The sequence below is a fragment of the Neolamprologus brichardi genome, chromosome 5 (genome assembly GCF_056152115.1).
Source record: "Neolamprologus brichardi isolate AB-2024 chromosome 5, ASM5615211v1, whole genome shotgun sequence".
In the NCBI taxonomy this organism is placed as follows: Eukaryota; Metazoa; Chordata; class Actinopteri; order Cichliformes; family Cichlidae; genus Neolamprologus; species Neolamprologus brichardi.
The window spans coordinates 13,511,038-13,535,890 of NC_142108.1; the positions used below are offsets into that span (position 1 = coordinate 13,511,038).

Genomic DNA, 24,853 nt, shown 5'->3' on the forward strand with positions numbered 1-24,853 from the left:
TCCCCCCCTGCTTATTCATGTCGTACTGTAACATAGGTATGTTTTGAAAACATAATGCAGAAGATATTTTTTCTTATATTTCGGGTACAGTTACACAAACTGCAGGACAAAAAAAATACTTCCCCTTATAAAACCTCAGTGCAAGGTGCACTTCTGCAAAGTTTTTCAAGGTGGTTGGCAAGAGTAGGTGGTTTGAAGCATCTTGTTTTGTTGATTTAAGTTCCTTTATTTTCTTCAGTCTCTTTATGTAGACTGACTCTGTGATGCTGAGATCGGGGCTCTGTGGGGGCCTTACCATCTGTTGCAAGCCTCCTTGTGTTGCTGCAGTAGACAGTTCTTTATGACAGGCTCATTCTCTTGCTGCAGAAGGATTTTTGAACCCATTATTTGACTTCCTGATGGTATTTCATGATGGCTAAGAATCTGCCCGAATCATTAGAGAAATCACTAACTCCGACGTAAACCCCAGCTGCATTTGCAGAAATTCTGCCCCTAACGTGAGTAAATGGCGTCATCCTTTCCTGCTTTTTACATTAGACTTGCTGTCATTTATTTCAGTGCAGTTCCTTTATTTTATGTGTAAAATAGAAACCTGTGGGTCTGTTTTCACCTCCGCGGAACGTATATTGTGCATTTACTGTAATGACTATATTGAAGGATGTGGCGAGCCAGATGTGACCCACCGACTAAGGGGCCGTTTTTAGATGAGGGGTTGAGGCTGGGGCAGCGAAAAAGGGCACAGCTGGCGCCCGAAGCAGAGCCCTGCCTATGTTTAGCCAAAAAAAAGCATGTCAGGGGTTTCAATTTTTAAAACGCTATTATGTAATCTGCGCTGCCCCAAAAAAGGTGCGGTAGGCCATAGGCACCCTAAAGCGAAAGCAAGCCTAAAAAGAAATATACAGCGGGCTTTTCAGCTCAAAGAAAATCAGTAAGTTGAAGAAAAAACAAAAAAACCAAAACCCTGCATTTTGAATGTACAGACAGATGCTGAACACCTGGCTTTGCCTTGTGGCTCATCTTTCTCACCACCTGTGTCTGATTAGTGGCAGCAGCGAACGACTGCAGCCTGTATCCTGTAGTGTGCATTATTGAACACACAGCTTGTCTCCTGCAGCATTTGTTTAACTTCACACTCCTCTTACAATGATGATTACTCTCATCCCGACCCCTCAACCGCCCGACCCTTGTGTTTCATTTATCTATTTCTCAAGGTGATAATTAGTCTGTCCTTTGATTTCATTTTTTATCGGCCCGTGTAACAAATTTAAAAATAACTGTTCGGTTTGGGGCCCGGTGCTCGATTTGTGACGATTAAAGTCAGCCTGCTGCTCTCTGAGTAAGAGGTGGACTGGAATGCCTTTCAGATATTTAGTCATTCTGGGCCAGCAGTAAGTCTTCTTTGAGGAAAATGTGAACAAAACTGAGAGTTAAGCCTCACACCATGGCGAGGGAAGAAGTCTTTTCAATCTGAGAAAAAGAGGCGCCGCGTAAAAACCTTATTTTAGTCAGCAACGGGTCTGTTCCTCTTCTTTCAAAACTCCAAGAGAAAGAGTGAAGGGTAGGGAAAGAGCGTCTCGTTTGCTGTGCGAGAGAAAGACGTGTTAAACTCCTTTCTGTACTTTTAAAGCTGAAGTAGAGCAAGTGTGTTTTGGATCAATGTCCCCACATATTTAAATTTCACACCACACCAGATTTGTTTGGGTTTTTTTTTTTGTTGTTGCATGTATCGTTGACTTTTTCTCTCTCATAACCAATACCGGAGTTTGTCCACTCTGTCTAGGTGTTTGGGGTATTCTGGTGACGTTGTCCTGTTTGAATCTTTCAATTTACTGCGCTGACAGCACTGTTTGCTTAGTGGTTGCTCTGCCCCGAGGAGCAGTGGTGCTTGTGTGTTTGGAGAAGGCTCAGTTTGTTGTGCTTTCGAGAGCTAGATTTAGCCTTCCTGCTTTGCTTGTCCCCCTGCCAGCCACCCTAGAAGCCCCCCCCCCCCCCCCCCCCCCTCCCCCACAAGAAGGAAGGAAAATGCAGTCTTGATATCTTAGAATGAAAAGAGTGAGCAAAGAGTCAGAGAGCTAAGATCCAACCATTAAACAGCAGGGTGGGGGGAGAGGACACACAGTCAAGCTACATATTACTGAAATAAACTTTTATGATGTAAATTTTTGTAAAAAAAAAAAAAAAAAAAAAAAGGACAGCTAATACTGAGATGTGGTTGCCTGTACAAAGAAAATTCAGATAGCCTAACTGAAAATTGTCCCACCGTGGTACTTGTGAGTCACCCACAGGTGTGAGTGGCAGGTTAATGTGTTGTTTTCCACCTGCGGAGCAAAGTGTTTATAGGATAGCTGTCAGAAAGAAAACAGCTGTGAAGTGCAGCATTGTTCCCTTTGCCGCTCGGCTGCCTGCCGTTGCTGTGCCTGCTCTTTTGCTGCCCATCATCTTTTTTTTGACAGGGTTGCGTTGAGTAGCCACATCATAATACAGAACCCCCCCCTCGCTGTCACCTCTCTGTCCTCTCTTAGCCTTAGCGAAAGCTGTGCTGTTGCTGTGTTAATTTTTGGTGTCCTAGTTGTTTGGGGTTTTGTTTTCCTTTGGCAGGGCAGGCAAGGGGGGTGTGGGGTAGGGGAGGGTCGAGGGGTGCCTCTGTGGCGCTGGGTCAGGATCTGGGCGCTTCATCCAAGAATATGTCATGTGGCTCAAGAGCATCACCAGTGAGGGCCCGTGAGGAACATGGTCATGAGTTTACATTTACAGTATATGTGATGCCTTTGATTAGATTCTTCTTTTCTGTACAATTTGCTTTTACGTTCTCATTTTTAAACGTCTGAAGTATTTCAAATGTAATAAAAGGCAGTGGGGTAGAATTGGTTTTCTCTGCAGCGAGCCTCATTCTGGCTCGCATAAAGCTCCTTTTATGTTTTACTGTAGCACCGGCAGGATCTCGTTATTTGTATTTGTGTTTTTATTGGTGCATTAAGAATCCATTTGACTAGCAATATGGGGGGAAAGCATGAACTACTCAGTGGAAAACCCTTGCAGCCAAACAAACTTTGGGCTCTGGGACAGCCTAATCCAGACCCAGATCATGACTCCCTCTCAATCAGCTTGTCTCCTTTCTACTGATGGAGAGGGAATGCAGATGAGGAAGCAGTTTCCAGGATGAATCATTCGGCATTCATCTTGTGAAAGAAAAAAAAAGTTGCAAAATTATGAGAGAGTCCTTAATGACACATACAACATTCTCCTCATAAATCACAAAGCGCCAGCTGCCCTGTCATCACTTTGCTCCTGTGCCCCGTGGCCCTTACCCTTTACTGTTACCCCAGCTCTCCCTCCACGTGGCTGTACCACAGCTCAGGTCAGGCTTTGCACGTGACACTGCTTACAGCACTGTGGCTCAGCCTGTTTTGTAGGGGGTCACAGCCGATTTGTATGATCCAAACAATGGCCTTAGTTCTTTGTTCACCATCCCACTACCATTGCCCCCCCTCTGCCCTCATTCCCTTGGACTGGAAAAGTTCATGTGATCTACCTCAGTGTGTAGCGGCTTAGAGACTCCACTGGTACAAGGTGTATGAAATCCTGTATGCCTCAGCCTGCTTTTGATTGGTGCTTAAAGAAGAAAAGCTTTGTTTGGCTCCAGCTGTGACCACCAGGTGCTTATACTGATTCTGCAGATTAAAAAAGGGGTAAATCATAAAATAGATGGTTACTTCAGCTCTCATATTGCATTGCAGTTTTAAATTTTAAGGCATATGGAAGAAATGACATCTGTCCTGTATCTGCTGATGCGTCCGTGACGTCCGTAGTGGAAAAACTAGATCTTGGAACAAATTCTGGTTCTCCACAGGAAAAGAATAATCAAACCCCCGCAAACGCAGTTTTTAACCACCGTCAGCATCACAAGAATAGCTTGTATGGGTCAATAATGCAGGCACTAAGATACTTTTTCTTTTTCGTGGACCCCCGTATTGAGATAGAGAATAGTTGAATCTGTACCCAGTAGCCCTGTGCAGGTCTTTCAGTGAACTAGTGAATGAGCTCTGTACAAAAATAGAGCAGAGGAAACTTCTTAAAGGAAAAAAAGGTTCAGGCCTGCTAACCTGGCTCGCTCACTGTAGAGGAATGTTGATTAAAAAACCCTGTTTAATTCAAATTAGAAATGCCTTTTCTACCGCGGCACCTTCGCCTGGTGCCAGCTTGAAGAAGAATTGAGCCTTGTGGGTTTCTGGCCACTTCCTGTGGATGAGGTGTTTCACATGGCCTTCTGTGTCTTCTCTCTCTCGCTCTCTCTTTTTATTTCTGTCTGCCTCTCTGTCTCACTCTCTCTCTCTGTCTCTGCCTCCGTCACGTTACCTCGCCTTTGGAGGACAAATCATTTTTTATGTGCTGTTTAAAGAAGGAAAGTGAGTAGGCATAACAACGTGGAAGAAAGGCAGAGCCAACAGTTTAACTTTTCACATATACAGAAAAAGCATCTGTAGCATATAGGCAAGCAGTCTGTTTGAAGTCGGCGCGTTAAGCGAGGAACAAAACTTAATTCCTACCACTTGTATATGTCATAACACTAAACACAAGAAATTATATATTTTTTTCCATTTTTAGGTTATTGTTTTATGAATGAACAAAACTTAGAGGATCAGTTTGAAACTTCTTTCTTGGCATGAGTTGATGGGAAATTTGATCCTGGTCTCGAGTGTGTTTGTGCTAAATGCAGAGCTGGGACCGAGCTTCGCATGAAGATTTGAAGCAGAGGGAAATTTTTACAGTAGTCAAGCTGTCTCAAAAAATATGCCACCTCGAAATATCACTAATCTTAACTGGAAAGCATTTTAAGTAGTTTAAGCAACTCAGCTGGAGCTTCACTCTGGTATGGATTTTCTCATTTAACTCTTGGAAAGAAAGAAAAAAAATGCTTTCTAAATGCCAAACTATCCCTTGAGTAGAACCGTCTCACCGTCTATCACATTTCAAACACAAGGATGAAATCTACCCACATGGACAAGATATATATAAATCTTATAAAGTTTGTATTTGTCTTGTGTGAAACTTGTATGAAAAGCATACAAGAGTGAAAACAGATATAAGATCCCTTGAAAAATTATATAATGAAACTTGTATGTTTTGGATACTTACTAAAACAATATATGAAAGTAATGAGAAAGTGGCCACTTTCATGAGTAAATCATATAAGTTTTAAAGCATTTGTTCTCAGCCTAATTCTGCTGCAAGCTAGATGTTATTACTGTGATGATAAATGTTACAAGAGCTGCCGAAAGTTGTGGATTATTGCTTTAATAATATGCTGAAAGGAGTTTGAAGATACCAGCCAAAGTTCTGGGCACACATAGAGGGTTTGTACCGGGGTTATGCTGAGTCATTTAGTCTGTGGGGGAAAAAAAGTATGGTCAGAGTTACAAAACAGCAAACTCAATCCCCAAAAAAGGAAAAAGGGGTTCCTTAGCAAAGGGGTTTGTCAGCATATGTTCTTTCTATATCCAGTTAAAGTTTTATGAATTTACTTTTCAAAGGTCAACATGTTTTCCTTCCCAAAGTTCTTTCCTTAGCACACACTCACATCGGGACTACATGCCAGAGCTCTGGTGTGATTATTGTTGGTGTTTTGCCTTTTGGAGAGAGATGTGTGCACACTGCAGATTCAGTGAAGGCAGTCATTTGGCTAGTCCAAGCTAGGATAGTGGTGTGTTTTTATAGTTCCTCCTACTTTTCTTTAGTGGCCATCTTTTGCTGCCTCAGTGGTGCTTTGGATGCTTGCTGTGTCTTTCTGCCGGTTAAGTTGGCAAGCAGGAAAAATGCACGGACATCCACGATAAAGAAGTACTAGAGGAAAAAACATTAGATTTTTTTTAATGTAATCTTTCCTGTTTGCATTACACAGAGGAGACACTTAATGTTTCACAAAACAACAACCAGTGTAAGAACAGGATCTTATGTAGCGAGGTTTCCCAACTCTAAAACCTCAGATATTACAACATGTAGCTCTGATTAATTCCTGCAAAAGAAATCATCAATTACTCAGCACAGTGACTGGGTCAGGTGTACTCTGCAGTGTATCTAGACAAAAGGTATTCTTTAAAGGTTATAAGATATAATAGTACCTATATATGTTCATTCACTGAAAGCCAGACTATGGATTCTTTATTCTTGTAGATGTTTTGTGTTGAATCCGACAGCAGTGGTACTCTCCACAGACATTTAGGAATGGATAGCTTAACTCAGGAGGTGGCAGAGAAGGATTTTGTGTTCCTTCGGTCTGACAAATGTAGTGCCCGGGGACTTTGTCAGAAAGTCTGTCATCTACTGCTAGAACAAAAGGGCAGTATTTTTGTGAAGACTGATTTTAAAGCATCCCTGCTTTACTGCATGGTTTATAGTCGAGAGAAAATTGATGAAAGAGATAAAGGGACAAGGCATATGACGAAGATCCAGAGGGTAAGATTATTCTTGGGCTGTGCTGTATGAGCCTCTGTGTCTTGAGACAAAGCTGCTTTCAACAAGTGTTTGCAATGGCACAGCTGAAGGTGTTTTCACAGATGAGGTGATACAGTACAATTTTGGTATCCATCACACTTGTGTTTATTCCTGCCGTGAGTGGTTCTTATTGGAAACCCAAGCAGAGTGACTTATCTTATTTAGTTTAACTATGTAGGCACTAAATATACAAGTGATACCAATTATAAATGTAACCAATTAATCTTTGTTTGGGTTATATTCCTATGTTGAATAAACTAAAGTAGATCTATCTATATACGTACAGATTATTCAGTACAAATCATTCATGCAGACAACTAATCAGCCAATCACATGGCACCATCTCAAAGCATTAAGGCATAAATACACGAGCAAGATGACCTGCTGTAGTTAAAATTGAGCATCATAATGGGAAAGAAACCTGATTTGAGTGACTTTGAACACGGCACGATTGTTGATGCCAGATGGGCCGGTCTGAATTATTTCTGCTGTGATTTTCCCACACAGCCATCTCTCAGGTGCGTTGCTGATGTCAAAAGACAGAGGAGAATGGCCAGACTGCTTCCAGCTCATAGAAAGCCAATAGTGACTCAAATAACCACTTGTTACAACCAAGATATGCAGAACAGCATCTCTGAATGCACAACCCCGAAGCAGCAGAGACCACACTTGGTTCTATTCCTGCCAACTGAGAACAGGAAACTGCGGCTACAATTCACAAGTTTACCCAAACAGTAGAAGATTGGTAAAAATGTCATTTGGTCTCATGAGTCTCAGTTTCTGCTGCGACACTCAGATGGTAGTGTGAAAATTTGGCATAAACAACGTAAACTCATGGAGCCATCCTGCCTTGTATAAACATTTGAGGCTGCCAATCTGTTATATTGGTGTTGGGGATATTTTCTTGGGGTCCCTTAGTAGCAACTGAGCATCATTTAAACACCAAAGCCTACCTGAGGATTGCTGATGATGATGTTCATCAATTTAAGACCACAGTGTATCCATTTTCTGATGGTTGCGTCCAGCGGGATGTGTCACTAAGCTCAAATCATCTCAAATTGATTTCTTGAACACGACAATGAGTTAATTGTGCTCAAATGGCCTCAAGATTCACCAGATCTGTTTAGTAGGGCAACATTTAGGATGTGGTGGAACAGGAGACTCTCATCATAGATATGCAAATTTGCAGCAAATGCATGAATCTATCATGTCGATACGGACCAAAATCTCAGGAATGTTTCCAACGCTTTCCAAGTCTATGACTAACCTAAGAAGCCTGAAACAAAAATCCAAATTTTCTGAAAATGGAGCATTTATTGAACCTTCTGACAAATGTTATATATAAAAAGAAATCATATTTGCTACATCCCAGATTTTGCTATTTATATATATTAATTCATTGAATATGTATTCGTGGGAACCTTCTGAAAAGTACTGTCAACTCTGAAATTGTTTGGATGAGAGGTTATTAAATTCAGAGTTTAACATTTACAAAGTGTACTCATACTGCATCTGCATCCATCTGTGGCATTTACTTCCACAAACTATGACACCAGAAATTTGACTTCCTGTATGCAGAAGGATTTTCAGCCACCAGTGGAAATTGGAGCAAACTGCAGCGAGCGCTAAAATTTGGGAACAAAAGTTCAAAGAAGGATGTTAGTAAAACACATTGTTACAGAAAAAGGAGAATAAAACCGACATGTGGAAATAGTAAAGATTAAGCTGGCATTAACAACTACAACTTAACATTGTCAGTCAACCGTGTTTGTGTTTGTCTTCCCTCAGGTCCACACAGCACGGTATCACGATGCCCTCCCAATGAATACCAGTGTGGAGGAACAGAGCTGTGCATCCACATGAGCAAACTGTGCAATGGGGTCTCAGACTGCACTGATGGCTGGGATGAAGGACCACACTGCAGAGGTATCACTTAAGCCACATTTTTATACCCCCCCCCCCCCCCCCAAAAAAAAAAAGTTCCTACACACACAGATGAGGATAAAAATTTAGCTCCCTATGAAAGCTTTTGTCTTTAGAACGCATAGCCCGTATTATTAGCCTCCTGAAAAACTGACCTTTTTATGGAAAGCTGAGGGTTATCTTCCAGTTTACACACAGTATAAATACATAATAAAGACTTGAGCACTGACCCTGTCAGTTTCTGGTTTTTGTAAAGTGGAATAATGAAAGTGTTCAAAATTAAACTAGGATTTTTGGAAAACTATGTTGAAAACTTCTTGTTCTTAACTACATACAATTGTCATAGGGAAGCTCATAATTCTGCCCTCGTCTATGATATGCAACATGGTTGTATAAGACTGTGTAGGTTAATATTACAGATGTGGATCTGTGTGAAACTAATGGTGTCTGACTGTCTTTTTACTTATTTATTGTACAGTCTTCACCCATGATATGTGCACGCCGTGAAGCACCGCTGACATCGCAGCAACATGTTGATTTACCACATTCATGTTATAACATTGGATTGTGCTGCCATCTGCGTATGTTCCCACCGGTTCTGTGTGCTGTATTTTGCGGCTGTGTGTATTTTTAGAGCTATAAAGTCTTTATGATTTGAATTAGGGAAGCAGTCATTTTGAAACCAGAAACTGGGAAGTAATTTATGATAACTCCAAGGAATGTGACATTTCTTTTTTAAGAATTTGCTGATTGAGCTCAAAAGAGCTTCAAAAAATAGAATTTAATTGTGCAAAACACTTTTATATTATTGGAGGAAAGGGTAAAGATCTAAAAGGAACTCAACCAGGGCACTTTAACTTAAAGGTCAGCAGAGGAACAGAATTGATGATGGACTATCAATCAGACTGCTTTATGTGGCGCTGGTCAAAAGTCAGCACACATCACAAACCCAGCATCACTCACCTGTCCTCTGGAGTGTCTTTAATAATTGTAACTGTCAATAATGGTAGAGTTTTACTGCGGAGGACACACACCGAAACCTGCCTTTCTCACATCCGGTCAGTACAAAAATCCCACTCCTGCTGGATGAAAATATTTAATTAATATTTCAATATTCATTTTAAAGCTGTGAGATTTGGCTTCTTAGATTCTGAACTAAATATCTAACCTCGTCGTCTTGCTCACCACCTCGCTCACCTAAGAGTCCGTCCATCATCCTTTTCCTTTAATCTTTTCTGGGTGTCCCCAATACTCTTAGTTAAAAATGAGCTGGGATTAAATATTTATCGAAGAAACACGGAAAGAGCCACTGGGAGGGGCATCAAATTTTCATGCGCTTTCAGGTTGGCAAGACTTCGTTATGGTATATGTGTGCGTGTGTTCACCTCATAATTGGGATGAAACTCTGTCAGCATATGGGATGCCCCTGTATCCAGGGGTACCTTCTGCACCATTAAAAAAAAGTAAGAAGAAGAAAGACATCTTTTTGGGGCCTGTGACTTGGGGTTAAAGTTAAACGTAAGGGTTAAAGTTGGAATTGCATCTTTATTTGATGACTTTTTAAGCTTCTTTTGAGACATCAGGTGTTACATTTAAGAGTCATCTGACTGATTTTAAGGTTGCATTCTGCATTTTATGTAATTCAAAATAAATATTTTGCCGTGTCTGTCACCGAAGGTTGTTTACATTGTTGCCCATGTTGGTTTTCTAAACTAATCTCAGTTGCTCGGCGCTCCGACTTGTTTTGGAAAATTCCGAGCATGTCTGTAATTTCAACTGTGGCTGTCCCAGCAAGTCTCTTGAGATCAGGAGAAAGACTGGTGTATTCATAGGATTGTCAGCAGGACAGTGGTTACACGGGGGAATTCATCCCTTTCTCATGAAGGGGTCTGGGGTAACATCTTTAAAAATGCACAAACCAAAAAAATCTGCTGATTTGTGTGGTTTCTTCTCTGTTTCCCGCTTAGCGCTTACAGATGAAGTTTATTTTTTATTTAAGAAATTCATTCGGTCAGTAGTTCAGAGGTTTGCACAGCACTGCGACAGACTCGTGGGATTTTGTCTCAGAAATGCAACACTTTGACTGCACCTCTTCTCTTTCTAGAGGTGTTTTTTTAGTGTGAAGAGTCTTCCAGTGTTTCTGGGAAAAGTGAATCACTTGTGACTGATAGATCTCAGCTTGGTTTGACATTGTTGTGCGTTTGTTTGACTATGACTCATGTCTAGATTTATATCTCATGGCGTGTTCCCTGCTCTTTTGAAAGCTCTCCTGATGTTATGTTTGTACTCTTTTATCTCAGACGTGTACGTAGCCTTGGAGATGGTCTGTGATAACACTGAGACATTGATTTTGAATGCTAGGTGGGAATATTTGGTTATTTTCTTTTATGTCTCTTCTCTTACTCACTTAGAACTAAAACAATCAAGCTTAGGATCACTAGAATATATATGTTATACTTTAGTGATTTGAAGCATTACCTGTGAGTTGACCTGAAGATTTAGGCTATGTTCACACTGCAGGCGAAAGCACATCAAATCCGATTTTTTTGACCCTATGCAACCCATATCCGATCATGGCATGACAGTGTGAACGGCACAAATCCGATATTTTCAAATCCGATCTGGGTCACTTTTGTATGTGGTACTGAATCCGATACATATCCGATGTTTCAGAAAGCGACTGCTGTTTGAACAGTCAAGTCGCATTAAATCCGTCTTTTACGTCACTGACACAAGACAGGCGCCAATTATCAGCGCCGGAAAAGCGCCCAATAAGACATCGCGAACGCTTCCTGGCCATCCGGTGAAACTGTTGGGAAGACAACGTTGGAGAAACGTGAACATTTTATTTGTACTGTATAATCTGCAGATTCTGACAGAAATCTGCAACTATCCTTTGAAGCACCGCTCCTCTAAAACAGCAATAAGGATAATTATTAGGTTATCCACATTATTATGTAAATAACAAAATAACTTAAAGCAAAAATTTGGAAACGTGAAGTCCGAAGTCTTTATATTAAGGGCCATCAGTCAAACAATACTGTTTGCTCTGGGTCTAAACTGAGCGCGTTGTGTGTGACGTCTTCTTTTGCGCATGCGGGCAGCTTTGAGCGTTCACACTAGAGCGCGTTTGCTGTCGCATTTTATTTGTACTGTGAACGAGCTGACAAAAAAATCGGATTTGATCAAAAAATCGGAATTGAGCATTAAGACCTGCAGTGTGAACGTAGCCTAAGAGTTCCAGAGAAATAACTTTAGTGAAATGGGTTACATTTCTCCCAATTTAGAGTTTACTTTGCAGCTACCCCTGTAATCATTAGTATCAGTTCGCCAGTTGCACTTGCCACTGCTGTTAAATTGACTTTCTACTTTTGAATTACCCAAGGGTAATGTGACAAACCATAAAGTCCAAACAGCGTATAGGCACAGATGCCTCATACCAACAGTAAAGCACAGTGGTGGATGGATGGCGATTTGGGCTTGCTGTGCAGCCACAGGACCTGGGCACATTGAAATCATTGAGTTGGGCATGAACTCCTCTGTGTACCAAAGTATTCTGGAGTCAGATGCTTTGTGAAAGCTTAAACTTCCCCAGAATGGCTCATACAACAAGTCAATGATCTGAAGCACAGCAACATATCTACAACAGAATAGCTGAAAAAGCAAACAATGAAGTTAAAATCTACCCAAAGTCCAGACCTCAACTTGACTGAAATACAGTGGCGGGTCCTTAAACGAATGCCTCCAAACCTCAATGAACTGAAGCAATGGTGGAAAGAAGAATGGCCCAATATTTCTTCACTATGATGTGAGAAACGGATGAAGTCATATAGGAAACAACTCTTCCAAATTATTGCTGCCAAGCTACTTAAACATGGAGTGTGCTTAGTTTTTCACAGGACTGCACAGAGTCGTGTGAAAACCTTTTTCATATGACTGTATACGTATGTTTGAGTTTTTTCTCTGTAAGTTTAAAACATTTCTCGTCATATTAGGGCGAGGCTGGTACATTAGTTGTTACTAGATGTTCGATACATTAGTTTGACCAAGTCTCATGATTCCTCCGTTGAGCTGAACAGTCAAAGTTTGATCCTGAAAACTCCTTAATGCAACAGCAGAATTATAATAGGAACCATTTGTACCATTTACACAAACACAGTCATATTTTGAATAAACCCCCCTGTATCTATTTTTCTACTGAGAACCACTTGTTGTTGTTGACTCTTTTTTTTTTAATCTTACTTCCAGTTATTGTTGATTTGATTTATTTTTGAGGGTTTTTTTTGGGTTGTTTTTGTTTTCAGGGACATGTTGAGGCACAGAGCAGCCAAGGAAACTGTAGATCACGTCTCTGTCAGCTCTAGTGTCTTAACTGATGATATAACTGAGCTGACTATAAATTTTTCATGCTCATTATTTATATGTTCTTCACAGTCGGGAGGAAGCCACAGAGGGTGAAATTGAACAATTTAGCAATGCACATCAAGATTTTATGCAGTTAAGCACCCTGCTGAGCTCTAAAACGAAAGCGTACGATAGCAGATTCAGCAGCACCTGTGCCTGATACCTACAGGCATTCTCTAAGCTCTGTGTATTCTGATAGACAGTACTGAGCGAGATGAATGGAAGCTGAGTGATCACAGTATAATATCTGAGTGTATAGTGATATGTTGAATGGATTATTGCATAATTATTACAAATCCCTTTCCCCGTTAGAACCACCGAGGAAGCATTTTCAGTGCAGTAGCAATATAAGTAACAGGAGACGAACATGATTAAAAGCTGTCGTTTGTTTTTAGTGTTCATTTATTCATCATTCCTCTCTTCCGCTGCTCTCTTTCCTTTTATTTCAGAGTATATCACCAACTGCTCACACATGGGCTGTAAGGAACATTGTGCCGTTACTCCGGCAGGGCCTGCTTGTTACTGTAAGACTGGCTATGAGATCAGCCCAGATGGAAAGACATGCAAAGGTGAGTTCCTATAAATTCCGATAGTCAAGTATGGACCGCAAGTGTCTAATCATCGTGTCACTGCAGAAAAACAGTCTGTGATTTATCTTTCTGTCCTATGCGCACTTTTTTTTAGTAATAAACATGTTGTTTACAAAGCCAAACCAAAGTTTATACAGGTTTTATAGAAGCCAAACTGAGTGCGGGTGGGTTGGGTGCTGAGAAACATGTGGAGCATTTCCTGCAAAAGTCTGTCTTGAAAATGTTGCATTTTGGCAGGTTTTTGGAGGACTTACTGGCAATGATGAGCAACACTTGTAAACCCCATTTATATCATGGTTATTTTTGCAACAAACCTGGTGTCTATCTACAAATACTCACACCTTTGAGAAATTAGAAGCCAGTGGGAACATGAAAAACAAATGAGAGATGTATTTGCCAGCTTAAGCAAACTGAAAGTAAATATTAATCAGCATTTTTTCCTAAAATTATACTGTCAAGTTTTTATCCTTTTATGTTGTCCTTTCATTTCTGAGCTGTTGATGCTATTTGGTGTATTTACTGACTAATAACACCATCTGCGGTTTCTTGGATTCAGACTTTGATGAGTGCAGCCTGTACGGGACCTGCAGTCAGAACTGTACTAACACCGAAGGATCCTACACCTGTTCCTGTGTGGAAGGCTACCTGTCTCAGCCAGACAACCGCTCCTGCAAGGCCAAGAATGGTGAGTACAGTCAGGCAGCAGTAGAACTGTAGAGTGAACCAGGTTGTCTGAGTGCATATTGATGATCTCCTCGCGTTCCTTCTGTTTACTCTTTGTTATGTCCATCTTTCTTTTCAGTGCCAGTAGAGCGTCTTCCTGTCCTGTTGATCGCCAATTCCCAGAACATAAACGCCACCTTTCTGAGCGGCACCACAGTCAACAATCTGCTGTCTACCAGCACCAAACAAACCACCGCCATGGACTTCCTTTATGCTGAGGAAAAGGTCTGCTGGATCCATGTAGGAGACTCCCCCTCGTCCACAAACCTCAAATGTGCCTTCATCCCCAATCTGAAGAGCTTCACGGACGAGAGAATCATCAATATCTCCTTCAGCCTGCACCGTAAGTACAGCGCAGCATCACAGCTAAACCATTTAATGTTTATAATGTTTACAAATTACGCTTTAAATGCTTTTCAAATTATTCGATGAGCTACAGAACTTGCTCAAAAAACTCAGCACAGTATTATCTGCATAGTCCAGAGCGTGCACCAGAAAATGGTCTTCTATAGCCTTCTCTCACACTTTAATATGGGAATGTATTATTTATGTGTTTGTATTGTAATTCTGTTTCTGACAGCAATTCAACGTGAAAATGTTTTGCTGTAATTGCTCAGTGTAATTAGCTCAGTAAGGCACACTTTACACCACCTGTGGCTACATAGCAATCTGCCAAACCACTTGGGATCTTTTAAGCTTTGGCTTTTCAGTTTTCTTCTGTAGGCCTTTTGGCATAGTCAAAAACACAAGCATGCACTACACTCCAGAAATGATAATTAGACTTTTTCTCTTGGTTTATATGAAAAGGAGGAGGGATGTTTCAGCATTTTTGTAGCTTTGCATAGAAAAGTGCTTCCGTTATACATGCAGGTCTTATTAAAATGAATTGTTGATGTAATGCGTGCATTAGCAGTGACATAGCAGATATCCATTACTACTTACTTACTACTTATTACTTCTCCTGCAGCAAGGTGGACATTGTTATCTGGGAGGGATTTAGGCGTCTTTCTGTGTGATGAACATACACCCATGTTTTTGTCAGATAGACATATAAACATCCATCCACTTTTTCAGATGGCAGGTTGACAGAGCTTGTTGTACACCTTGGGGTAATTTAATCCGATTAGTACGGTCCCACCAAAGTCAGCCACGGGGGGCCACAAAGCAGTGTTCTCCTAGTTTTGGTCTCAAGCCCAGATAAACGGGAACACTTGTGTCACAAAGTGAACCCGGCATAAAATTTTTCGCCAAATTAAACATGTGACTCATTTGTAAGATTTCCATACCGGATCAGCTGAGGGCCCAGTTAAATTCTTGTCCGGTCCTGTTGGCCAGCAGGGTGCTGGTGGAAACTGCCCGGCAAAGACAAGGAAAGAGGAGAGGGGGAAGGCATGTTCGGGGGCAGCGAGAGAGAAGTCTGCAAGAAGAAGAAGAAGAAGAAGACGTTTTCAAATGGGGGTTTTTTGGTCAATTTTTTTTAAAGGTTAAAGAACATGAAAGTGTACATCAAAGGGGTAAATAAATACTTAAAGCACAATGTAAATAGGGTAACAAAAAATGTCCGGAAACTGGGCCAAAAGCTGAGCTGAGCTTCTCTCGGCTCTGTGCACAGTGAGTCACAGATATTATGGCAACACATTAGAAGCAGCTGTATTTTTCCATGGCTTAAGTCTCCTTTCAAAAAACACTGTAGAGTCCTTACTTGTGTAAAAATGAAACTAAAAGTCAAAACCTGAGGAGAGTCACTGAATACAGACATGAGAACTTGCATGTTCCTGAGTGTAGACACCCTGCAGGTCAAGCAGTCACACCGTCTTTCTTACCTTCTTTTTTCCCTTTATCGCTCCTTTGCTTCGCACCCTGTTTCTCGTCATACTGTGGCTTGGTTTCGGGCAGCTTGTCTTCAATGAGTCAGAAGGAAACAGAGCGACAAAAACAGAAATCTCATCTTGAGAAAGCCACCTGCGATGCCTCATTACAACATCTTTTGGGAAGTTGGTCGACAGGTGGTTTGTAATCATTCGTAGCTGCAAACATTAATCGGGGACTTGGCCCTGAATCAGAACAACGCTGAATTTCTCCCTCACTTTGCCGTTCCGTTTATTTTCGGAAAATAAACTGCGTGCTTCTCCCCACAATCTCTTACCGTCACCTTAAGGGAAGGCTAAAATGAAAGCGAGCCTATTTTGCGAGTGCACCAGAGAAAGTGGAAGATGTACGCAACGTCTCATTTGTACTTTATAATTGCTGAGCGGCGCCAGCAGAGCTGTAACTCGATGAAGGAATGACAAGAATTGAAGAACTGGCTGGGAGAGACGGGAGGGCGTGCAGGACTTTTGATGAGCTTAGCGAGCAGACCTCTGGATATTGGTTCTGATGAGAACTGGAGGGGATCTGACACACTAAGTAGCTCCTTACAGCAGCAGGGGAAATGAGGAGTTTTAAAATTCAACAGAGGGAAGATAATGTGCTCACGAAGGTCGTGACAAAATCGAATCGGTTTATTGGAAATAGGGGAACGCCCTCAGTCCGCTGACTGAATTTGAGCGGAAAATGAGAAAGAGGGTGCACATTAAAGACAGTCTTCCTTGTGTGAACTTTCACATATTTTCACTTTACTTTTGATTTCGGGACTTCAAGCAGCCCTATAGAATAATGTAGCATGTAGTTTTGTTCTTCTCCTTTTCCTCCCCTCACATCTGCTTGTAGTGCAACCACTTGTCTCTCACTCTCTCCACATTCCTTTTCCATGTGACTAAAAGAATGAAGTAACATGACAGAAATGACTTGCTCAGCGCCGACCATCATAGAAAGTATAGAAGCAGAATAGTGACAGACAGGCGAGCTCTGGTTTCCACATGCACACACAATGTGGTGCAGCTGTCTTTTGGAAATGTGCTAGTTGTAAACCAGATGATACTAGACAAGCTTAGAGCAGGAAAAATGGGGGATTTTATCATCAGAGTAGAAAAAACTAAATAAAAAAGCATTTCTCTGCGTCTGTTCGCTATTGCTACATTCGTCATGAGCTCATTACTGCACATCAGTACATCATAACGCCCATCTCAAAATTACAGAAAGTGCCACATCATTACAGAGCTTGCCTTTAAGGATACAGTGTTTGCGAGTAGTAATAATAATAATTATGATCAAAGCCATTCAAAAACAAGAATTATCACAGTTGCTATAATTGTGCAGCTGTAACCAGAACCTTACAACCGACTTGCCAATTTAAGAACCAGAAGCATTTTTTATTTATTTATTTATTTATTTATTTTTACATAAAGGAAATTCCATCAACTTCAGCTGGTTTCCTCACGCCTGTCCTCCACGCACATGCACGCCCACACACACTGCAGTGTTCGTTTGTAGACACAGACACATGTGTGCGCACCCACACACTGACAAAATGGAGCACTGGCTGCATTGAAGAGCAAGGACAGGATGTGCATGACAGATGATGCAGGATTAGAGATGCTGTAAATGTGGAAGCAATCGAAGGGCGCTGCTTTTTCTGTATCCTTGTCACCATATTGTGGTTTCTGTGTCATTGTTGTTGATGGAAAATGCATTTCGGTTGCTAATGAGGCAAATCAAAATATGCTGAATTAAAGCAAGCATATCCGAGGCACAAAAGGGTTGCTGGGTATGAGCTACATAATATGGAAAGATGTCTAGATCTTTATACTATAATGACTTTAAAAACAAACATTTATGGCTGTGTACTTTGAGCCGTGTAAAGAATATACAGTACAAATGGGCAAGAGTTTTTGTCATCCGTTCCACATGATGATTTGAAGGGACTGCCCATCATCTTTTGTACAGGCTGGAAGGAGGAAGGAGCAGATTTACACTTACAGTTAACGTCAAAGGAGCCAGCAGGATCCAGTAACAGGGATTAACATAGGAAATGACGCACATGTGATCAGAGTGACTCATGACCTCACTATTTCACAGATGAGTTGTCCAGATGTGTCTCCACCCGCGAACACTGTCACTCTCTTATTTAGCCACATTGCCTTTTTTATTTTTTATGGGTTTTTTTGGTACTCACAAGTTTCTGAAATAAACAAATTTAAAATCAAACTTTTAATGGGATGACAGAACAAGTCTATAGCCATGATGCAGCACATTTAAAGTGTGCTATAATAATTAGCATTCCTATACACAAAGCACAAACTAAAGCATATTACAAATATGCATATTGATAATCATACTACTTCAAAAGTACTACAAAGTAATGCTACTACTGCTTCACCCTGCTTCACCCGCAAACATCTCCCTCCCGCTCAGCTTGAGGAAAAATCATGGGATTTTGCAGTGTAAGTAGGTAGGATCCATCTTTCTGGCACATTAATGTCTGCACTAAATTTCACGGCGTTGACGCCAAAAAGCCGGGGCTTCCAAATAATATTTACATTTTTAGAACCTTTGTTCCTGTTTGATGTACGATGATGGAGGTCAGAGGATTGTTTAAAAAGGAAAGTTGCAAAAATACCTCCTTAACATTTGATGATTTTTTTTCCCCGTTTATCTCAGCACTTTCTTATTTAATAAACTGTATGTTGTTCTGCACCATTTATTCTACACCGTGGCTCTGCAGAAAACAACTATCCTTTTAATATACAGGCCAAAAAAAAAAAACACTCAGAAAGCTGAGTAAACTTTACTGTGAGCAAAATGTTAATAAAAGGAGCTGCCAAAAAAAGATGACAGAGGAGTAGGCAAACAAAAAAACCCTAAAAGCTAACTAAACTAACAAAGCTGAATTAAGGCTTAAATAGAAATCACAGAGAAGCTGAGAGCATGAGCTAGAACACTTTTCCTTGACCTCAATGGAAAATGTCATGAGGTGAAGAAAAGGTGTGTAGGAGACGTGATAAGGCTAAGCCTACTTAGCCTAGGCTCCTTATCACCACGATGTCAGATATCTGCAGTGTCGAAACTACAACATCCAGTAGATGGACTACAACATGCACGCCTTACCTGATCTTTTTGGTTTGCTTCTGTCCGGTAAAGGATCTACTACGAGCCATCTGAATGTTTCAATATGTAACTACCAACCCCCCCCCCAAAAAAGACATATAAAAACAAAAACAAAGCAATGTGCACATTTACATGGCACAGCAACAATACCTTCATTTCATCATATCAGCAACATACTGGCTCTCATCAGCTGCCTCTCACTTGTCTGCTGTATTGTTTTGGTTAGTACGTTGCCGGCTGCCTCATCGGAGATGTCAGTTTGAGCTGCTCTTGGCAGAATATTATTGCGCAACTTTTTATGCAACTTAGTAGATCACCCTGCGATTGCAGCACCGTGCTAATTTGGCCCCCTTAATAAATCTGCCTTGTTGCCAATAAAATAAAATGAATCTTATTTTCTTAGTTCTGCCTGCTGGATAGTTATAATTCCTCTCCAGCTCCTTGTTTAGCATTTCTGTGACTGAATTAAAATGTTTTTGTTTTGTTTTGTTTTAATAAATTGATGATACTCCTAAAGGTTAGAATGCAACAGACATCACTAATGCAATCTGAAGGATACAGAACCTTTACCAGACTTCCATCCATTAATATCAATGTAAACTTGATTTGTGGAGCTTAGATACGATCTCCATGCAAGATAACAGTTTGACGAGAAGCAGATTTTATTGCAGCGGCGTGGCATTCAGAGATCAGCTGCGCGTTTATCAGCCTGTTCAAAATTCAAACCATATCAATAGATTACGGCACGAAATGGAAAATGCATTTATAATTAACATGCAGGTTATCTGCGCAACTTTGTCAGTTATCTATGAATGATGGGATGGCATTATCCTCTTTCATGAAGGATGGTCCAGTGTATCCTCTGCTAAAGGAGGTAATAAAGGAAGCACAGAAGCGCATTTCCTTAGTATTTATTTAGAGTTCCTCTTATTATGACTGCGACACAGATACTTCCACGTCTCCTCCCTCAGTTAGAAACCTTTCTAAAGGAAACTGACTTGACAAAACTTGTGGTACACACAAGCTCTGTCAAGGAGACATGGTAACATGAAAAACAAATACCAAACATATTTCCCTTTTTTAGGGAACACAGAAAGACGTGACAGAGGGAAGTAGAGACGGAAACAACACTAAGCGAGCAAATATGAAACTGAAGCGAAATACAAATCAAGCATCCAGAGCTAACGCTAGAGTCTAAACTGGTACCCAAGAGCTCAAATGAAATCAAACAGAGATAAGTTTACATTTACTAAAAATCAGCCTTTGATGCTTCATGCTATGCACAGAAGGGCTGATCCCGGAGCTGCCAGTAAGCCCCCCTCATCTCAGCTTGTACTCTAAGAGCCAAAGTACCTGCTACCCTTGCACAACCAGCTACAGTACGCTGCTTAGGACAGACACTGGGCTGAAATCTCCTTAAAGGGTCATGTGCTGTTAAAAGGCAAGCCAGTCAGCACATTTTTAAGTCTTTCCATTCAACACTTGGTCAGCTTTAAGTTTCCCTCGCTCCCTTTCTGCTCTACCCGCCTCACTCATTTTAGTTTGCACATTTTTTCTTATTTAACACGGGGACTGGGTTGTGCAGTATGAGGGACTGGTGTTGAAGCTTCAAACATTTCAAATTGACAGCCATGAAGTCTCAAAGCCATATCCGCCGCTTTAAACGCGATGATACTGATAGAAGCATGCTAATGCGTCCTTCTGTTAGCGGCGTAGTACAATGCTGGGCCCCCGTGACTGCCCTCCTACGTGCGCAGTTGCTTGTGTAAAACGTTGTTGAGCTCCTAGAAATAAATTTTAACTCCATTAGCTAGTCATGCACTTGTTTTTCTTAGACCAATGGGGAGGAGCCTACGAACCAGAAAACACGAAGAAAATGAGTTGTTTAGAGAAAGGAAGGCTAAATGAATAAGGCAGCTGTTTCTGTTTTTTCAATTATACGGTGTTGTTTTTTATAGCATAGTTTCAGACAGACAGAGCTGCAGTTAATGAATCCAGACTGTTTTCCCACCTCTGGGGAACAGACAAAGGGGAGGAATGGGGGATGATGCATGGAGGAGGAGAGAGAGGAGAATGGGAGGAGATAGAAAAGTCTGTGGCTTTGCTGAGGCCATTTCTGCTCAGCAGAGGTGCAGGAAAACCTTTTTTTTTTTTCTCATGGTTTTCGGTAATCTTGCACAATCTCCTCTTTTCTCCCTCAGTTGTTTACCCAGTGTTTAATCTGGGAATCGGTGTTGTGAGGCAGCTGGAAGCATTTAAACAGAGAACTCTGTGTTAAAAATTAAGAGCACCTTTGGGACTTACGGCCGCTGATTCCATAAACCTCAGAAATGCTGCTGCACAATTGCCAAGTTTCCCTAGTGGAAATCAGATTTCTCCCTCGCCATCTTTCTTCTCTTCTCTCACTTTTTTTTCTCACTATTTTTGTCTTTCTCTTTTTCTGTACGGCTGCATTTTTCTTTTATCCCTTTTCCACTTTTGTTCAGGCTCAAAATATTTGAAGGTGGTCCGTTTCCCTTCCTTTTGTTTTTTAAGCTCTTCACAAAAAATGTGAGTTATGTTTTTTTAAACAAGAGTTTAAACAGATTTATTGGTTCATTGCTGGTGAATTTTTACTATGGGCCCTTTTACTGCATTCTTATACTAAGGAATCTGCTTCATCATTTCCCGAACCCAAACGTCTCTTTCCTGGTTGAAGAAAATTGATCCTCAGATTTCCCCTAAAGTCAGCACGGGGACCTGATCACTCTGGTAAACATACTGCCATGTTACACCACCACCCAAACCTCCGAGCGCTGCATGGCCAAGGACCCCTACAGTATGACTTTAGCCCTACATACGAAGTGTTTGCGTAGAGTGTGTTAGGATAGTTCTGTGGAGAGCTGAGCCAAAGCAGCTGTGAAAATACAGGCCTTGTGATATGTGAAGCCTGCCTCACCAGGATTTCTCTTACTTTCTCTCTAGTATATGCATAGTTTGTATCTGCCATGCCAAGATGAATATTTACAGGTACGTTTGCTGGTGCTGGAAGAAGTGTTCAGCTGTTTTGCATAAGTAAAGGTAAAAAAGTAGCAAAGGGTTATGTTCACAGCTTGTTTCTGTGGCATCTCAAGAGACTAAGAGCAAAGAAAAATCATTTCATGTTGGTCGGTTGCATGAAGATGGCTGATTTCATAGTCAGTCATCTGTCATATGTTCCCCCTGCACAGACTGCATAATATTTTGCCTCCATGGAGCCAGACTTTTGGATTTTTGAAAGTGATGAGCAATAGGTCTCCAGGCTTTCAAGATATCTTTGACAGAGATATCACAAACTAGTATTTCTGCACCAACAAGTAGAGTCCCAAATTTGCAGAAGACTTGACACATTTTGACATACAGTCCAGTATGTCCTAAAAAAGGATCTGAGGAAAGTGGACAAGTAGAGGACAGAAAAAGAAAAGTGTAGGGGCTTAAGAAAAACTATCTACAGAATATGAGGAGTAACTTAGTCCTTAGGAAACAGATACCTTACACAGGACCTGAGAGATTGCAATTTCTTTAAGTATTTTTTTAGGAATAGTTCTCCAGGTTTCTTAAAGGACATTCAAAGCTCTTCTTTGGATGCCGGCTGCCTTTTCTGTTCTGTTCTCTATCAAGATGACCCCACATTGCTTTGATGATATTGAGGTCTGAGCCCTGGGGAGGCCTATGACCCGTGGCTGATAGCGATCTATTGTGTTTGGAATCATTTCATGCTAATCAGATGTTTTCCTTTTTCCACATTGACAATTCTATTGATTTTGACAAGATTCCTAACACCACTGGTTGAAATCCAGACCTAAATCATGACAGAGCCTGCAAAATGTTTTACAGATGGCTTTAGACACTCAGTGTTGCACCTCTCCGCTGAACCCATCTTTAAATATTGATTCATTACTCCATAAGAACTGTTGCCGTTGATTTTTCAGCCCAGTTTTTGTGCTATTTGGACACCTTTTCAGCCTTTTCGCTCATTTTCCTTTCCTTAGGAATGGCTTTTTCACAGCCATCATTCCACTGAGAGCATTTCTAATTAGGCTTTGGCAAACAGTAGATGGATCAACTAGATTTTATTTTGGTTGCTTGTTTGTGTCATTGTTACAATTTTTTCTTTTTTGCTGTCTTTAATATATATTTTATGTCTGTGAACACTTTTGAACCTTTTGCATTATACAGATAAAATTCACTTGACTAACGCCAACAAACCCAGTTACTAAACCGCTTCCGCAAACACAGATAACTGCTAATTAGTGCTGCGTAACATCCAAATAAAATACTGTAATTTCCCACAACAAAAATGGAGCACAGACTTTGCAGATTGGCTGTTAGTACAATTACCCACACAGCAAGCCTTATCATTTGTCAGGTAATTGCATAAAGACACCAGCACAAACAGAGAAGTCCAGTTCAGTGACTTGAGTAAGCAGCCTAGCAGTCATTTAGGGGCAATTTCAGCCTGTGTTGACGCCCACCTGTCACAAAGTATCCCCACGTCTAATAATGCTTAACTTTAAGCCTTAATTTAATCGAAACAGGTATGTAACCAATAAAAAACCCCTATGTAATAAAGGTGAAAATCAGACAAAGCAAAGAAATGTAATGTGAGAACATTTTAGAACTGTGTAATGCCATCTGGCACTGGTGATGTCATTTCCTTGCAGGGAGTTCAGATGCAGGACTAAGGTTCTGGCTACAGCTTCCTCCGAATGTCCAAATGTCAACACACAGACACACACACACGCACACATACCTGCCTTACTTTGAGTATGACTTAAGAGCTTGCTGTAAACTTGCCATGAATCAAATATAAACACCAGAAAAATTAAACACACGTGGTGATGAGAAGCACTTTACTGTGAGGAAAAAGTATTTGTTACGCCACATCTTTTAAAACAGTATTGGAAATCTACTTTATTCATTTACCAGCAGTTCAATCTGCTGAGAAGGAAAGAGGCTAATCATGTTTTACAACTTTATATGATGTATACTTTGTTAAAAGTATAGAATTAACAGTAAAAAAAGTTACAGCACTCATATGAAAATGAGTATAGTCTACAATATATAAAATATATTTTTGGATTATTCCTTACTTAATTATGTGTCTGGTGTTATTTCTGGTCTGAGCTTTGAGCTTTTTTCCAACCTGCCAGATAAATGAAGGTATTTGAAAAATATATCCATTTCAGCAGTAAGAGTAGGTATAAAAATGCAAAATATAAAGAACTTATGCGTAATTCTCTTGCCGTTGTGCTTCACCAATGCACTGTACTTAAATTGGTAACAGTGAGAGTAACAGGTAGTGATAATTCGAGGCCTTTAATATCCTCCCATCTCCATTCATCTTCAACAAAAGCTTTCTGTCTCTGATTGTTGGCTCTGACTCATTGCGGCTGTGCTGCTGTTTGATGAAAGGAAGAGGAGGGAAGAAGGGGGTCTGTTAATGTAACGTTTCTTTTTACTCTATTTTCTCCTTCCTCAGACCCCTCCCCTCTTCACCGCATTCGGCACAGTTTTGATAGGGGAAGGGACGTTACGGTCTTTATGTCGGTCTGAATTTGAGCTTCGGTAGGCTTTAAATGTTCCATAAACTTTGCGTGTGGTGCTGTGCGCACACGTCGACGTGTTTGATTTTTGTCCCGTGTGTGGGGAGTGGAGCCTGGGGAAAATAAACCCAGTGAAAAACCACACAGAGCCGTCAGCTCTGAGGTACCACT

The 24,853-nt window shown here is 40.9% G+C and overlaps 1 protein-coding gene across 2 annotated transcripts in view; it reads left to right on the top strand.

Annotated features, from left to right (window-relative positions):
* Window positions 1-24,853, top strand: part of LOC102798012 (low-density lipoprotein receptor-related protein 1-like) — a 97,954-nt gene that overhangs the window by 23,919 nt on the left and 49,182 nt on the right. For both annotated transcript variants that reach the window (XM_087840708.1, XM_087840709.1), the window contains exons 3-6: window positions 8,281-8,418; window positions 13,269-13,388; window positions 13,966-14,094; window positions 14,212-14,475. In XM_087840708.1, the coding sequence (XP_087696834.1) occupies window positions 8,281-8,418; window positions 13,269-13,388; window positions 13,966-14,094; window positions 14,212-14,475 (651 nt within the window). The remainder of the gene's footprint in view (window positions 1-8,280; window positions 8,419-13,268; window positions 13,389-13,965; window positions 14,095-14,211; window positions 14,476-24,853) is intronic.